General features: G+C 44.0%; 1 protein-coding gene across 1 annotated transcript; it reads right to left on the minus strand.

Moving 5' to 3' along the window:
• Nucleotides 1–775: 775 nt before the first annotated feature.
• On the minus strand, nucleotides 776–12,609 carry SLC6A4 (solute carrier family 6 member 4; the record flags this gene model as incomplete). Its single annotated transcript, XM_079544996.1, has 13 exons — nucleotides 776–850; nucleotides 1,558–1,725; nucleotides 3,753–3,853; nucleotides 4,161–4,260; nucleotides 5,318–5,449; nucleotides 6,147–6,259; nucleotides 6,563–6,690; nucleotides 7,370–7,473; nucleotides 9,271–9,405; nucleotides 9,795–9,933; nucleotides 10,365–10,584; nucleotides 11,326–11,460; nucleotides 12,159–12,609. The coding sequence occupies 13 exons, from the start codon at nucleotides 12,607–12,609 to the stop codon at nucleotides 776–778; spliced, it is 2,001 nt and encodes a 666-aa protein (XP_079401122.1).
• Nucleotides 12,610–18,377: the final 5,768 nt, after the last annotated feature.

The following is an 18,377-nucleotide window of genomic DNA, read 5'->3' on the forward strand; positions in this document are numbered from 1 at the left end:
ACAAGGATTTTGTGAACACATAGCTTAGCTGTGCTAGCAGCTTCAGTGCTTGTCAGATGACCTGTGAACCTTTTTGTTGCTTGACTACGAAGCCCACGTTACAAAAACTGGTTTTGTAGCCTTAAACAAGAAACAACAGAAACATACGATCTACAAATGAAATGAGGAGGATAACGTTACCAAATGTGCATGCTGATTTGTGCAGAGCTGCGTATAGTGCTGCTGGAGATTGCTGCCTCTTCCTCTGACGACTCCACTACAAACCCAGGAGTTGGAGAACTTACTGATTAGTTTATAAAACCCTGTGTTACTTGAGTAATATATGGCTATTGGAAATATTTTTGTATTTTTCAATGTAGTTGAAGCAATTAGAACCTTAGAAGCAAATACAACATTGCCCGGTACGAACGATTACACTGAGGAAGATACAGGAGAACTGCCACAGACTTGAGATTCTAAACCTAATCCTACCGCTGCTGCTCATCCTAGAGAGGCTTCTGCAGCAGCCCCACTGTTGTGCCATCTTCACACACACAGACATCCTCGTGTTTCCAGAATGAGTTGGTTCCCAGGTCAGTCTGGTTAGAAGTGCATGGCAGGTTTCATTGAATTGCTTGGATAGATGTGTTGGAGGCATCATGTTTCCAAATGTCCGTTGTCAGTGTCAGAACCTCCACAGAAAACTCACCCCGTTGTTATCTCAGCTGGAAGCATAATTCCTTGGGTGGAAAGTTCTTTTCTGTGCTTCCCCTCTCTCCCCAGAAAGCAGGTTAGCTTACACTGCGTTCATGCGGATGTCTCCAAAAGGAATTTCTGTGGCTGTTTCTGGAGTAATGCTTTTCAGAATACGCTGTTGGAAAGAGATCAGTATGAGAAGTTCATTCACTTTAGAGCTAATAAATAACATTTCAAAACCCTTTCCAAATGGTTGCAATAAAAACACAACTGGTTTGAGTTACACTTCTTACTACTTCTGACAGCTACAAGGCAGAAATGTTGCAGGGTGACGTTACCTTTGCACAGTGGTGCTGTGGAAGTGCACGCTTATTTATTAATGCTTTGTAGTAGATCCAGTCTGATTCCAAGGTTGACAGCTGTCATACTCATGCTTCAGGACCTTACTTGAGCGCTCTGAGTTTGTTGAACACATTCTCTCAGAACTGGTATTTACAAGAACTTACAAGAAATACCAAAAATGGCATCACAGGCTGCCATGGATTTATGGCAGAGAACCCTTATTAAGTGTGGGACAGAAAAAGAAACTTGTTCTTGTAAGCACACCCGAGGGACCCAATCTGTCACTGGCTCGCATGTGTGATTTCTAGGGAAAGCTTCCAGTTCAGCAGAGCATAAAAAGAAACACTCGATTCAGTAAGTGGATGTGAATGTATCTCAGCCCCTCAGCGAGACCTGGGAGATTTGTAAATCACTCCAAATGGGTGAAAGACAATTAGCTGTTAGCAAACAGCCTGGGGCATCAAATCTTAGAAAAAATGACACACAGTACTTATAGAAATCACTTCCTTCCTAACGGACACAGCAGAGCCTACTGGATACCTCCTTAAATGTTCCGGGAGTGATGATCAACCGATAAACCATGTAGATTGGGATACAGATGATGGAAGAGGTTCCTATGCAGTAGCCCAGTACTGTGGTCCAGTAGGGATAGTTGTAATCGAAAAGCCGTAGCTCAGGAGGGTTGGACAGGAAGCTGCAAGTGACGAACTGGAAAGGAAACAAGAAAAGTTTCAGCATGTTTCGATAGCACACGCTGTTCCTTCAGGGAACTCCCTGTGCCAGCATAGAATTAAACTTAAAAAAAATAACCAAACAACAAAAAACCAGAGCAGGGCTTGAGAAGGAATGAAATGTGTATTGCTCCTGAAAAAATCTCAGATGACATTAATGTAGATTAAACGAGAAGCTTTTAGATATCAAGACTTAAGGAAATTTAGAATTGCTCAGGAACTTGGGGGTATAACCCAAGCAGTAACTGAAAGCTGAGAAGCATGGTCTGACATTCCAGCTTTGAACACAGCATTGTGTTTTCTCATTCATTTGGGTTCTACAACTATTGCACTTGTGCACTCTGAAACAAGTAGGGGGAAAAGTAATCTGTGCTATAGCAATTAAGAAATGATGTGGATTAAGAAATGATGTGGGAAGAGAAGGAATTTTTTTCTCTAGGACACATCTTAATGATTCCCAGTTTGTTCCTGTTGTATGATTTCTTTCCTACCTCTGACTCTTTCCGAATGATGCATTAAGAAATGCTTCACTACCGTTTATCACTTATTCATATCTGCTGTGAGCATTTCCTTGCCCTATAATCTGAGCGTGGCTTTTATTTTTATGTACAATCAAAACAAATGAGTGGGTTTTTAAGGTTAGACAAACATTACATCTTCCACGCATTTTACGGTGTGCCAGCTACACTGGTTGTATTTGTGTCCTTTTTATCAGTGAGCAACTTCCCTAAGGGTCTGGGTCCCTAAGGAATATTCTTGGAATGAAGCACTTCTGAGTAACTCCGGGGTTGCTAATCTTCAATGAGGGCACAGCACTGCAGGGTTTGTGCAAAGCATGCCTGCTTTTCAGTTCTGCCATAAAGTCTTCCCCATCCCACGTACTCCCAGGAGGAAAACATCATATAATTAACTCTTACTCAGAATTTGATTCATTTTCTTTATTTTGCTTTCCCTTCATGACTGTGAGATTTCTCGTGAAACAAGAAATGCTTTGCAGCTGAATGCTACATGAGTAATGGAAGGATCTCTGAATTGTGTTTTTTTCCAGATTAGCATCAGAAGAGCGGGAGTACCACTGAAATTTCCATAGCAAAATAGCATAGTACCTTCTGGGCTTTCCTTACTTTAGTTTAGCTTCTGCAGAGAACACAAATAGCTCTGCCTAGTAACCACAGCACCAGAGCTGTCTGCTTTATTTTACTGGTTCAGGCTCACAAAGAGGACAGTAGTTTAAAAATCATTTCTGGCATTCTGGTGCTTTCATTTATAACCTTTTTTTCCTTCTTTTTCTGTGGGTAATAAAATAAAAATCTGTTAGAGATGCATTGATCGTTACAGCAGAGTTTAGAATTCACTCTGCAGGTCTTCAGTCTGCATTCGGTGCTCATAAACTCCATCTCGACCTGCTCTGCTCCTGGCAACTATCAAAGATAGCACAAACCCATTTGGGATCAGGAAATGAACACTTGATGTTAAAACATTATTAATAGTACTGCTAAGTCAAACATAGAGTCAGGATTTCCAATCTCAAATTATAGATTTATGGTGGTTGCAATTAACTGCTGCAAATGCTACATGGGATACTCTGAAGCTGTCAGTCAGCAGATACTGGGGCCCTGTGTTTACTTATCTTGGGTTTCCTCCCAGGCACTGTTTCATCACCATCTTTTATTTTCTATGGCAAACGTAAAACAACAAAACAAAGTAATCTTCGCCCATGAGGGGGGAAGGAGTTATTCCAAACCCAGGCTTGTTTATCTAGCTCGTCTACCAACACCCTTAAAATTGTGATTTAGTAACCAGACCTTGCAGCACTGCGTTGGATTTTTCACTAATTAAGCATTTTTGTTTTAACAAGAATTGTTACTAAAGAGCTTCCTAAGAGAATTCTGTAATTAAGCTTTTAGATGTCTAAGGAACCACATTGTTCAATGGTAATTTTGTTGTACAGGGAAAAAAAAAGAAAAAAAGAAAAAAACCCAAACAGATATGAAGAAAACTCACCAACAGGAAGATGGGACTGATTGCCACCCAGCACACTCGCCAGTACCAGCCTGGGGTGAAGCCCAGCATTTCTTTCACATCATTGCAAAACTGGGTAATGCCTGTGGGAACAAATGAGGAGAGTGGGGACAGCAGGAAGGAGTCCTTCGCACAGAGATGCGTGCACAGCAAGGCAGCACAGGGCCCAGCCTGAGTGCTGTTTGTGCCTTAACTACATGGAACCCTTAATAGTTCTGAATGCCTCGTTACTTTCAGATTTAGCCTGCTTCTCCCAGAGCCATCAGTAGTCATTCTTATGGATTTGGTTAACAGCAAGTTTGTGGGGAGGGGAAAAGAAGGAAAAGCCAACGTTTTCCTGAGACATCAGAGGAACTGTGGCTCAGTGGGACCCAGCAGCAACGCACGTACCGTAGAACCAGGCCACTGCCACCGCTTCCAGGAACACCACTGTTAGCACAGCTGGGCCTGTGGCGTATTCCTCAAACAGCTTCACCACATAGGCGCCTCCCTGCAAAGGACATGGTGCTGTCAGTGACCCAGAGATCCAGGGGTGGAAGCCCTGGGATGCTGCTTTTTATTACTGCCTTCATCTGAAGCAGAGCGTTCACAGATGGGTGAGTTCTGCTGCACTGTGAGCTGTGCAGTCCTTGGCTGCGCTGCTGGTGCTGTACGCGGATGTAGTCCAGCAGTGGGGCTGCCATGCAGAAGAGCTAAAACTGAATCTTATGGCTGTTCTCATTGGATTTTACTGAACAATTGGGACCTGGTGCAGTGTGGCAGGGTGACTTTTTGCATGCCTCCCATGTCATCTTCCTCCAAATTGACTCATAGCTCCCAGATAGGAAACAAACAGGGCGTTGCTTCACTTTCTTACCACTTGGGATACCTAGAACCAGCTTAAGAAGGAAGAGTTTGTGTCTCAGACAGGAACTACGTCTACTTTTACAGTAAATGCTTCAATTAGAAGGTGGTTGTGTGTGAACAAGTGGAGTGAAACACAACAGGAAACCTGTGTGCGGTTTCCTTGTCCCTTTGTTCTCATAATTCAAAATTTTGCTTGCTTTGAAAACGAAATCCCACGAGCCTTGAAGGGACGATGTATGGGGGAGTGCTGGAGCTTTGCAGCCTGATTGGAGGAGGAAGATTCAGGTCATTTGGCAGAAATTCGCAGAGTGCTCCAGCAACAGTCAGTTACAGCCATTTCTCATGGATAACTTTTGACCACTCTTTTTTTAACACCATATGTGTTTCTAACACTGGGAAAATGAAAGTAACAATCCTTTATTTTTAAACATGGAGGTTGGGAGAGGGAGAAGCAAAGCAAAAACACTGAATCAAAACTCCCCTGCTTGCTGACTTAGCAGCTGGAGCAGTGGCTGTGCCAGTTAGGATTTGCAGCAGAGTTATGCTGAATTGCAATACAATCGTTTTGCAATTAGTGAGAGATAATGTTCACATTTGGAGATTCAATCCAACTTCTTGAATCTCTTTTAAAACAAAAATACGACCCTCTCCAAGATGTCAGATACAGGAAACTGCCATTGAGGATGGGGTGAAATACTTACAAAGGTCAGGGTTGCCAATGACCCCAAAAAGCAAATGATGATCAGTCCGAGGACAAAGAATTCCCTGCGCTTGCTCCAGACATGTGGGAATTCATCCAGTACTCCTGTAATCACTCCCTCTAATCCTGCAAACTGAAAAGCACGCAAAAATTAATAGAGAACAGAGGGCAGTTTTACCTCAAAGAGGAGTTGTAGCCATTGAAACACTGTATTTTACTCTTCCTGTAGAGCTGGCACAATTCAGACTTTCTTCAGAATGTTTTTAGCTCTTTAAGCAGCAATTGAGTCTTCCCATTTCAGTAGGAAGTGGCTCAGTAGGACTAATTGTGCAATCCCTGTGTTGAGCCTTCCTAGAAGGAGCTGATTCTCAGTAAAATAGCTTCGTGGCAATTTTTAGAAGAGCACTCTATTGCAGTGCTGTGAAGAAAGCTTTCTCCACTTTCCACCATTTAAATAAAATTAGTGTGAAAGAGCATCAAATGGGAATTCATTCACTGATTTGTAAGCTTACCAGTACAGGACAGATGGAGCCCATAAGACTGCATACAGTTCATGAATCACGTGCTTCAGCTGTGCTCCTAGGTCTGCTACTATTTATCACAGTGCAACCATGACAGATCATTTAATCTTATTTAAGACTCTGTTTCTCCATTATTGAAAATGGAGCAAGAGTTTCTATCTTACAGAAGGCACGAGGAGATGCCAGTCCTGCATTAAACTCTTTGGTGACAGCCCTGTGTTTGTAATTCTGCTCCTCCTGGTGTTGGCTGGGGTAAGGAATACACCACACAAATCATTCATCCATCTCTCTCAAGTATTGTCTACTCACCGTGCTGTCTAATCCCAGCGTGAGTAACATCAAGAAAAATATGATGGCAAAGAAAGTTGAGGCAGGCATGTTTGCAATGGCTTCAGCGTAGGTAATGAAGAGCAGACTGGGTCCTGGTGTTAGAGTGGAGAAGCAGAGAGACCTGTTAGTGCTGCCGTGGGGAGGACAGGTTCCATTTTCCTGCAGAAGGCTTCTCCTCCTGACTACGTCCCAGCGTGCAGTTAGAACAGTGCCATGGAGCTGCATGCATGACTTCCATACGCTGGCATTATGGAATAGTATTTTAGCTGCACTGTGCCTTTATCATACCCTGAATTACATACCAAACATTTGACAATCTTATCCACTCATTCAAGTTGTTAGGTCTCTCAATGCAGAATACACAACTACGTTCTCTTAGAAGTCAAAAAGCCTACCCATGTCTTTGGCAACCTCCGACACATCTTCATTCCTCATCTCAGCCATGTACCCCAGCACAGTGAAAATGACAAACCCGGACACGAAGCTGGTCAGGCAGTTCACAGTGCTGGTAACCAGGGCATCTCTGCAACAGAACACCCAACTCACATCAGGGAATCAGCATCTGCTGGGGAGGGCAGCGTGCTGCCAGGTGGGGGCAGCGGTTGAGCTGCACTCCTGCAGCAGTCTGGGGAATGCAGTGGAAGGAGCAAGGAGTGGATTTTGGGAAGGAAACAACGACAAAGCAACCTCTCATTGTTTTTCCTAAGGAAGAACTTCAGACAGGTTGTAACGTTAGTCTGGCATGAGATTAAATGCTGGGTTTGTGCTTGCAGAAATACCAGGCTTCTAAAATGAATGGCTCTAGGAATATTAAAGAAAGAAGACGTTCTTTAATTTTATAAACAGTTTTTTTTAGAGGAAACAATTACAAACTGCCTTTCAGCTTAGGGCTCTAAAGTCACACCCTGGCTGACTGAGATTCAGCAACTCTCATCTGATTGTCAGGGAGCTGTGCCATTTTGTTGTGGCAGGTTTTACATGCTGGCCTCCTTGCTGTCATTGGTAGAGATTACTTCTCTTTAAGGTAGGCACAACAGAGAAAATGCTTGGGCTTGCAGTTTCTTTGTTCTGTTGTGCTGCTGTCTGGTTTGTATATATAAAAGTCTCTCAGTTCAGTGTCTTTCACTGGCACTATTTCCTTTTCATAAAAAACAGCACCTATGTAAAGCTGAATTTAGTACATAAAATGAGGTAGAACTCACTGGTAGCAGTTGTTATGGAATTTGTTGTAGCTGGCATAAGCCAACAGGACCCCAAACCCTGGGCCGAGGGAGAAAAAAATCTGAGCTGCTGCATCCACCCAAACCTGGAAAATGATAAAAATCAAGAAAAAAAGGTAATGAGACAGATGGGATGAGATTGGCAGATTCACAGTATTATTTAGCCATACAAAGTTGAGCATCATTTGTGTGCTTATGTTCTAGTCCTGGTCTAACAAAGGCTTCGTTAAGAAAGTATGTTGGAATGTGAGTTTTTTCTTGAGATTTCTTGAGGAAGGTGTTAATATCTACTACAGTTTGGCTGTCTTTGCCGTTCTGGTTTTCATTGGTGATGCAATTAGGATTTATATCAAAAGAATTCACCACGGATAAAGAGCTGTTGCATTTCTTTACACGCTGTAAGTATCCCTTCTGCCAGCACTGCAGATGATTTGCCTGTAATTGGGTTACCCCAGCTTCTGCAGTGTAAGGAGAGCTCTGCTCGTGGTTTGGTGGTGGACTTGGCCCATCTTTCTCTGTGTGCTGTGCAGTAGCTCTGTGTTTGGCTGTGCGTCCTCTAGGCTGAGATTATTCCTAGGCACACGAGTCACATTTTGTAGTGTGGATGCAGCTGCAGTTCGAGGGACTCCATCCAGCTTTGTTGCAGCCATGATAGATGCAAGCGTGACGATTTGTAACAAAAAGCTTGCTGTGCTTGAAGAGTGTTTGCAGCCTTAATGAGTGGTGTTCCTGAAGTGCTAATGTCAGCTCTCTTTCTGAAGGTGAAAGTCCTCGTTTGTTTATCCTCTTTTGATTGAAACCTGGAGTTCATTACCACTCATTTCTAATACTCTGCCATCGTGTGAGGCCATCCTGTATCAGCCACAGACAGAACTCTGTCATCGTCCAGCACACACAGATTGTGATCTGCTGTCCTCACTTCAGATACATCCAATACAATATCAATGCCCTTTATTGCTTTTTCAGAAGATGTGGTCCCTTATTGAAGATGCTGCTTTATCAGAGACTGGTGTCTTTTCATTTCCTTTTCATTCAAAACTCTCCATATCAGCTGGGGAACAGCAGACTTGCAAACATTAGAATTTTTAATCTTTATATTTGTAGTATTTATTGCTTTGGGGTTTTTCCATCGCTCTCTCCGCTAGAGGCTTTCTTACACAGGGACCTCAGTGCAGCCTCCAGCTTGATGGACTACTTGTCATCCACAGAGTTCAGAGCTGAATCAGACAGTGAATGGATTGGCTTTTCTTTTCATTAGCTCAGTCTTGTCCTCATCCTTCCTTTCTTTTCAAACCCTGGTGGAGTGTGCAGACCCAACTGATCCATTGCTTCTCCGGTGCACTTGCCCATGTCCACTCATCACCAAGGCATGCTTTAGTTGGCAGCTAAAGAGACCCTCCCTGGGCTTATCTGCCAGAGTGTGTCACAGGATGGAGACTTTACAGTTCAGCTCTGGTAACTATAGACACCATTGGGTGTGGGAAAGTCTGCCTGAGCATGCAATGATCCCCTCACCATCAAAACAACTGCAGCTAATCCGGATGGTAGATTTAGTAAATGGCGCTGTGGCAGCTATAGGCCAAGGACTGTGTTGTTGTGCAGCAGCAATCATTGTAACTTCTTGCACAGTGCTGGACTGTTTGCTATTTCACTGTTTAAGCTAAATTCACGATGAACTTAAATAGCAGAACAGAACCAGGAACCCCATCTAACCTTTTAGAAATATCTATATAGTTATGGAAAGAATAGGACGACTGCTTAAACGAGAGCGTGATGTCCATGCTAAGACATCTATATAATCATACTCCATGTTGAAAGTACACACTGTGGTACACATGCTGAAAGGCTACACGTGAGCCCCAACTATTTCGTAGTGTTCTTACCTCAGTGGCCAGGAGCTTCTGCCATTCAGGTTTCAGGTAGTAGAGCACACCTCTCCAGGCACCAGGCAGAGTCGCCCCTCTCACTAGCAGGATAAAAAGTATGACGTAGGGGAACGTGGCTGTGACCCACACCACCTGCCAGGGAGAACATTGAGATAGTGTTTGCCATGGGCAGGAAATTAAGAGATGACAAGAATTCATGATAACTTTCAAATGATAACTCTTAGCCTTTATAACATCTTCATATGAACTTTCTCAAAAGCTCTGTAAACGGGCAGATTGCAGACAAATATCCATGCTTTCTCTGTGTGGGTTGTTCTTGTGCACAGGACTGTGGCATAACTTATTGTTACGTGTTACTTGGATAACAGTAGCAGTCACTCTGCAGCAAGGGCTTCGCAAATAAGTGAAGCTGCAATCTCTGCCCTGAAGACAGTCTGGGATAACTGTCGTGTTAATTGGCTGCTTTAGAACTTGTGCTAGGCTATACTGTACCAAGTGATTTGTCTTGCTTTTGCATTCACCTTGCCAGATGTTTTGACCCCTTTCCAGATGCTGAAGTATACAATGATGAAGATTAACAATAAACAGAGGGTCAATTGCCAGCTAATGCCCCCCAGGTCATCCAGCCCATTGGACCTGTGCACCTGTAGAACTTGGCGGCTGAAAGAGGAAAGAAAAACACAGTGTAGATATTTTTGTTACAAATATGTTCAGAATGCTTTGAGCAGTCCCTTACTGTGGTCTGGGCATTACAAGTAGTCCTGAGGCCTTGATAACTAGACTTCAGAGTCATTCTATTCTGGATTTGTTTGTAACTTACAGGCCTGATATTAACAGTACACCAGTGTTGATAAATAGTGTTGGTAAATATTGACAGTTGATAATGGCCAGACAATTGGGAACCTGCAGTCTAAAATACAGAGTACCCTTCCCCACACCCTAAGCTTACGTTCCCCTACAGGTATTTAGTTACTTGAACAGTTTAGAAAAGAGTACCATTACTAACCACCTCTGCTCCCCCTCCAAAGAAAAGCTTGCTATGCGTTTCACCATTCTGTCTGACGTTACTGTCCTCACTTACATGCACTTACGTATAAAATTCTTCTGCAGGAGAGATGGAGTGCAGGGCCCAGCTGATGTTGTCCTTGCTGAAGTAGGTAGTGCAGTTGCCTGTGTTCCATGCATTATTGCAGCTGGTCCACGGCAGCTCCGTCGTGAAGGAGGACACGAGGTAGTAGAAGACCCACGCCATGATGGTGTTGTAGTAGGAGGCTACATAGAGGTCTATTACACAGATGGCAAAGCCAATGCCTAGTAGGTTAGGAAATAATGACATGAAGTGAGTGTAAGTCAGGCCACAAAAAGGAAGGAATTGGTTATTCACATCACCCACAGTTAGTAACCATGAAGGCAGCTCTGCAGGAGGTACACGTCATGTATCTACAGCACTGGAATTTCTTATGGCTTCAGAAACACTCGTGTTCTGCTTCCAGAGGAACATTCTTCATCAAGACAATATAGAGAGTATAGGCTTAAATTGGTTTTTTAAAATTTGGAATTTGGAAACTGCCATCTGCTACTCTTAGACCAGAACTCTGACACTGGGAGCAAGAGTAACAAATGCATAGAATAGCTCCTACTACATTATTTCTATTTCTGTAGGGAATCTTCTTTCCTGTTCTCAATTTTGCCCAGGATTCAGTAATTCTGTGCTTATTTGTTCAATTACATGGGTTGTGGTTTTTGTTTTTTGGGGGTTTTTTGTTTGTTTTTTTTTATTTTTTTCAAGCTTGATTCAGAGCAGCCTCTATCTAATCTAAGAGTTGTGTGACACTTATGCATGAGAGCACACACACATGTACAGATGTACATAAAGCTTTATGAAAACTTTCTTTGTAAAGCCAGAATTGTGTGTAGAAGTAGACTGACTTTGTCCTAGCCTTACTTTGCTCTGTTGTTTTCAGATATTATTATTTTGTTTTTAGAAAATACATCTTTATCAGAAGACCTTACTCAGAAAGTTCCTTCTAATTTTCCATTTCCCTTCATTACCTTTGAATATAGGACATATTTTTCTCCAAATTGAAATACAGCCATTCCTGTGGTACTGTCCTAGTGCTAATTCCATATAGAAGAGCGGAATACCGCCGAAGATGGCCATAATTGTGTAAGGAATGAGGAATGCTCCTGCAAGAGACAAAGCAGATCATTATAACTCTTCATAGGACTTCTCTTCCACTACTTTCAGCACTCCGTGGACAATTCCTTTCGTTCCCCAGGGAAAATGCACGTCCCCTCCCTAGCAGTGTGCCGTACTGCGTTACCATGGGATTTCTCACAGCTAACTGCACAGCAGTGTGAACAAGAAGTGACACTCAGGCCAAACTTCTCATGTTTCTGCAACAAGTTTACGTGGGGTTCACAAAGATTGCACTGCCTCTGTAGTACAAGGTGAGACGAGATACAGACAGTCATGAATTTCTTTGCTAGAATGCCTGAGCACAGCAGGGATGCAGAAGTCCTTTCTATTCAGTCTCTCCTTGAGGAGATTTAGATTTTGGCTGGGACATCTGTGAGTCTCAGTCCCAGCTTTCCTGAGGAGTGTTCTGACAAGTTGGTTTATCTGGTTTTAAATACTCCTTGGGACAGGGCTCAAATCTTTTCTTTCAGGTTTCTCTGCACCTAACCAGAGCTCAGCTCCTAGTTGTTCTCATTTTTTATATCTTATCCTATCCCATGGTTTAAGTTTTCCAGTCTGCTTTAAAAGTAATTAATTTCCTGTTATTGCTATGCCATGTATGATATTAAAATAAACTGCTAAACTAATCCATTAGCAAGCAAGGAAGCTGAACGTTAAGGAACAGAACACAGAACTGGCCACTGACCTCCTCCATTCTGATAGCATATGTAAGGAAATCTCCACACGTTTCCCAGATCCACCGCGTATCCAATGACAGAGAGCAGAAAGTCAATTTTTTTACTCCAGGTCTCTCTGTCTTCCAGCTCCATCAGCTGCTGCTGGCCCTCTGCTCCACACGTGGTGGCTGCGGTGGTTGTGGCTGCTGGGTTGGTGCACTGCGCATCCTCCACCTCTCCCACCCCATTGCAAGGCACGGAGCTCTGAACTCCCGAATAGCCATTTGAGATCTGAGCTGCCTCCTCCTTATTGCCCTGCCCGGGATGGATTTTATTCCCATCCTCCATGAGCCGTAGAGCAGATTTAGGGTTCTTGATCAGCAGTCCGTTCTCTTTACAATCTTCTCCTTCGTTACAGTCTGAGGTACCTTTCTTGGAAGTCAGCAGCTGAGTCTCGTTGCTTGTTGCCTTTTTTTCCATTCTTCCAAGGTTTCCCCTGCCCGGTTGCACACAGGCAGCAGCACTCAGTCCCCTTCAGCTTATTTTCCCACGCTTTTATTTCCAGTGTATTCCCAGTGCTCTCAGAATTTCCCTTCCATATTTAAATCCATCAGACTGAAGGCACGAACACCATCTAAGAAATGAAACACATTACAGAATACTCTGTTACAGAGCTTATCGATGCTGGTAACGCTCATGTTACAGTTTGGGCAGTTCCCATGATTAAAATATCTTTGGAGATAGTTAACCATTACCGCATGAAATATGAATTATTGAGCAGATAATCCATTCAGAAGGGAACCAGCGAAACTCTAGGCTGCGTGCAGAGAAAGGAAGGAAGCAGTATTAAGAAAGAAGAAATAATTAAATACTGCAATAACAACAGGTGTGCAAATTACATTCCACGATCATCTTTCTTCAGAAATCCCACTTCCCTGCCACGTTTAGCAGCAGATCTGGAAAGCTTAAATGAAAGTTTGGGAAGTTCATCAACACTAATCACGAGAAAAAGAAAAAAGACTTCAGTTAGGTTGGTTAGAATCAGGAGGAAATAGCATCTAGGTCTGCTCAGGACAAAGCTTGACCCCCATGCTGCATAACTCCCTAGAGAAATAAGGGCATCTCTCATTCTGTTTGGATTCCAGCCCTGGCAGGGCAGTGGGCACAGCTCCTACAGCAAATCCCAGCCCTGGTTTTACCTGCTCTCTTCTTACAGGCTGGAAGAATAATCCAGGAGAAACAAAGCAATCCAAAATTAAAAAAAAATAATAAGGAAAGCAAGCAAGCAATTAATTGTTCCTTGAGAATAAAAAAGAGCAGCAAAAAATCTGTGGTTCTGTGGGTCATGTTCTTTTTTCTTCTCGTTTGTTCAGGTGCTGTAAGTCCTCAGTCAATGAAACATGCAAACAGACCCTTTGTGCTGCGAGTGCCCTGGGGCATCAGCCAGGCTTTCTGGCTTGCAAAGCATTACTCCATCTACATGATGCCCCCACATAGTAAATGATGATCATTACATCTCATTCTTCCTTTTCAAAGCATTTTTCCCCGCAGTAAATATGATTGCAACACCCCGTGCAGAAGAATAAGCATTATTTCACTTTCGACTCTTGGAAAACCAAAGCAGGGTGGGAATATTATTTGCTCATTGCTGGAATTTGCTCACTGCCAGAGCTATTAAAACACAGGTTTTTCCCAGCCTTCAGTCTTGTGCAGAGATTGTTTGCTAAGCCTCTTTGCAAGCAAGCAAGCAGAAAGGAAAGTTATTGAGCTGCAGAGCAAGCAGGATGACCTTCTCCAGGGATGTTTTTATTACTTCCAGCAACCTCTGGGTTGCTCACACTTACTTTCTGTGCTTACCCAGATAATGCTGTTTTCACCTTACAGCAAACAGCGTATCATTAATGTTGGATTATTACCGTGGCAGTACTTTGCTATTAGTTAATCATCACAAAGACTGAAACATCTTCAGAGCACCCCAGAAAAATACACGTCAGAGTAATGTCTGCTTTACCTGCAGGACTACGAAAACTGAATGCCTTTGGAGTCCACAACCTTCCCAGTGTCCCAAAACAGCCTGTGTAGGTGGAACTGTGCTACCACCACTGGTAGCAACAGAAAAATCCTAAGGAAGGACAGACCCAACCCTTCTCTCCCTTGTGCACGGCACGTTAATAGTAAGGAATATGGAAAAGTAACCTGAGCCCTTGTGAACTTTATACCTCTTACTCAAAGTGCAAGAACAGTAAAGGATGTTGATTTAACTGTGTTATCTGTGAGGCTGAATTTTCTATACCATTTGCTGTATCCACAAAACGTTTTCTTTCTACGCATAAATACTTTTTGGCACGTCCTGAGGGGAGTTTGTTGAATGTCGTGTTGGTTTCCTGGATCTGTGACAATCAAGATTGTTGTCTTACCCAACCCTAAGCTCCTTCTGCAGACCACAGGAAAGAAACATCACATCACTTGACATGTTTTCGTGGAATTTTCAGTAGTTTGAACCTCAGCTACTCATTGTGAGTTGTGAACTTCGAGGGGCTTCTGCTGGAATTCAAACTATTCCTTTCCAACAGTAAATTCCAGCTCACCATCTACCATGGGAAATCTCCGTGGTGTTCTCAGAGCTGGCACATGGAAAGAGAACCATAAGGTTTCATTACCCTTTAAAAAAGAACCGCCAACAAACAGCAGGACGCTGTACGCTGCTGCAGAGAGTGGTGGCAGTGGCAAAAGCAGAGTTCTTGGAGTTGAGAAGTATGCTAGGATTAGTAGGGAAACAGACAGGAAAGTTGTGCTAACAAGGAAGGCCTTTGCCCACTTTTGCCCCTCGTGCACCCACCTCTCTGCTGCTGCATAGGATACACTATTGTAGTGAATAATGAAAAGAATACCAGCTTACTGCCTATTTTTTATCGGAGCTGTTGCAAAGGTTGCTCTTTCATAAGTACCTACTGGCTTCTTATCACCAACATCATTAGTGCAGAAGGAAAAAACAGAAAAACGGCACAGAGCCAGAATCAGGGAACCACAGAACTATGAAGGCTGTAAGAACCTCTCAGACCCTCAATTCTAACCCATCCCCACTGTGCCCACTGACCACGGCCCTCTGTGCCACAGCCCCATGGGCCTTGAACACCTTCAGGGACTCCCCCAGTTTCCTGGGCAGCCTGTGCCACTGCATCAGCTCTCTCTGGAGAAGAAATTGGACCTAATGTCCCACATGCACTGCCTGGAGCAGCCCTGAGAAACCCTTACATGTGGGCTAAACTGGGCAGTGAGGCTGTGTGGTGCTTCGTGGAGCTTGACTCAAGCCACCAACGCAGTTCACATAAACCGATTATTCCATGATAATTTTCAGTTACTCCCACTCAGAGCTAGATTTAAGCCAACGGTAGAGACCCAAAGCCAACTCCTCTGCCTCTCCCAAAGCAATCCCAGAGGAGCACCTCTGTGCTGGGGTCCGGATCCTTGCTGAGCGGGGAGGCGCAGAGCTGGGCATTGCTTTGGGTGTTCCTGAGGCACGCAGTGACCTCTCGTGGCAATGTGGGAATCCCTGTCATGCTCTGCCGTGCAGTAAAGCAAATCTTCCCAGCACATTAATACCAAATTATTTCCCAATACTCTGTATTTTTAAAGGAGAAAACTAACTCTTGCTGGGCCTTTTTGAAACCAGCACTTGGTGGTGTACAGCCTGCACCTGGGTTACAGCTGCATTCCTGCAAGAAAACCCCATTATTGCCACACCTCTGCCTTCCTCCCGTCCACTTACACCTGCAAAGAGTTAAACTACATGGAACCCCAAGACAAAACATTAATTTGTACTGCTGGCAAACAGCACCAAGTCTGAGATGATTTCTGTTAACTTGACCTAAGCTTTACTTCCATCACAGAGTATATCAGGCTGTTAGAATTACGTGGCTGCATGACTGCAAACCGTGCAAAGAAGATGCAGCTCATACAGGCAGAGGGATGTAAATGGAAAGATCCAAGGCACTGTGCTATCCACTGACCTCCACTATTCCCAAGAGGGTTTAATACGGATAAGATGTGAAAGAAAGGCTTGAAAATGGAAGTACTGGGGAAATATCAACTTGGACTGTGAGTCTTATGTCACACTCTTGTTCATGTCTCAGCCTGAAGTTAAGGAGTCAGCAGGAAAGAGAGGATTAACCTGTAGGAATTTGTTGAGAAGAGAGACACTGTGCGGTAGTGTGAATACTGCCAAACTGCCAGCTGTCATTTAAGGAACAGAGAGGGGAGGAAAATGCATTTTATGGCTCAAGAGTGTCTGTAAGTAGTGCAAGGAAACAGATAAGCACAGAAGGAGTGATAACCCATTTGCATTCTTCCTCCAATTATTTATATCAACTCATAGGAAGAGTTGAGCAAATACCAGCAAAGAAATAGAGCAGCACTCTGTAATGCTGCTCTGCACAGTGACCTGCTCTGCATTGCAGCTGGAAGGCCGTCTGCGTGCTCAGAGCCTGCACCTAATGCCAGCAGGCACATTGTCATGGTTATCATGCTTTTTTGCCTAAAGGAAGCGAGCAACCAGGCACCAGCTTCCAGATGGATGCTTTGTGATGAATCTCTCAGAGCTGCAGCCCCTCTGCTGGAGCTCTGCTGCCTGCTCCATGGGATGCTTGTCCTGCAGACGGCTGCACTGCACTGCACTGGTGCTCAGGACATAAACTGACAGCCAGCAGAGCTGCAGGAACACAGCTGTGGAGCAGAGTTAACACATCAGCATCAGATGGGGCAGAGTGAGCACTTCGTTAGGCTTCTAGTGCTGTTCCTAAAACTCAGCAGATTCATCTTTCCTTGCAGGGAAGCAGGAAAGGGACTGAATACGCAGTGCATTTCCACGTGTGGGAATAATTTGGGGCTGTTATTAAATTTCCAGTTTGGAGGCAGCATTTGCCAGTTTGTGTAACGGTCTGAAATTCACCACCCCCTTGTTCCATTACAACACAGACCACAACACTTGCCAAACTCAAACGTACTCTCCAAGAAAACCGCGCTCCATCCACCACGCATCAGAATCACCAGAAGATGAGAGAGCTCCCCATTAAAACGCCCGACAGCTCACAGCCCACACTTACAAAATTCCACAAGCAATGCTCCAAAGAACCCAAATCCCATTGCACCGTCCTCCCATGGCACCGTCCTCCCCTCCCCAGGCTTCCTAACACACCAAGACATGCCTTCCTCGAGGCGTTATGCATTCAGTTAGGCTGCATTCCTCACCCAACTCCTGTGTCACAGTGCAGACGAACCCAGCAGCCAACAGCTCCCAGCAGTAAACTTGATTGACTGTGCACACGTTCACAGCACACGGACCTCAGATCCATCACACGCAATAAATCTGTCCCATCGACTCAGATAATTTGCTACACTGGAACAGTTTGTCTTTTAAAACATAATTTCATGGAGTTGCTAAAGTTTCCTTTATTCTTCTGAAATAACAGCTTGCAAAGAATTTTTTTTGATTTTATTTTTGCTTCAGATCTGCTGCTTTTCTGTATTTTTTGTACAGAATATGTATAAAGCTATACTTTATAGCTTTTTTTTCTCTTTTTTCCCAATTGTTCTATAAATCCTGCTTTAGTAATGCACTGGTGTGATGGCTGAACCTCAGATTTCAGACTGGCGTCCCATTTCCCACAGCCCTGAGTGCAGGCAAGTGGCTGCACAGGATTTGGGGCACATTGCAGAAAAGCAAGAAAAGACATCAGCAGTGTAAAAGCCAAAGCAAACTTTCACCCCACATCCACACTCCGTGGCTTTGCTTTGTGCAAAGTTTTGTCACTTGTTCTTTTTGACTCTGCTTTAGGAGCTACTCCAAGACCTTCAAAGTTAAAGATGAAACAAACACACACACACACACACACACACATGTATATATGCTAACTAACAGGCTGCTGTTAGTATTTCAGACTTTAGAGACAAAGTTGAAAGAGGCAGCAAGAAGTCCAAGTTAACGACGCTCCTGTGCCTGCCTGCTGCAGGACGGCTGCTCAGACACCTCCTAACACCCTGCCCGGATTCCAGAAGGTATCTCACACCAGAAGCACCAATCCTTCCCTTACCTGTCCTTCACCCAGGTGTGCGGTGCTTTCCTCTCAGCTCTCCTTCACCCACATCTGCTGCAGATCCCAGCACGCAGCCTGTGTGCAGCGCAGCACCTCGGGGAGCTTTTTGTACACCAGTCCCCCTCACATGGTCTGATTTGCAGATAATCTGCTGCC

This window comes from Tetrao urogallus (assembly GCF_951394365.1).
Source record: "Tetrao urogallus genome assembly, chromosome: 20".
Lineage (NCBI taxonomy): Eukaryota > Metazoa > Chordata > Aves > Galliformes > Phasianidae > Tetrao > Tetrao urogallus.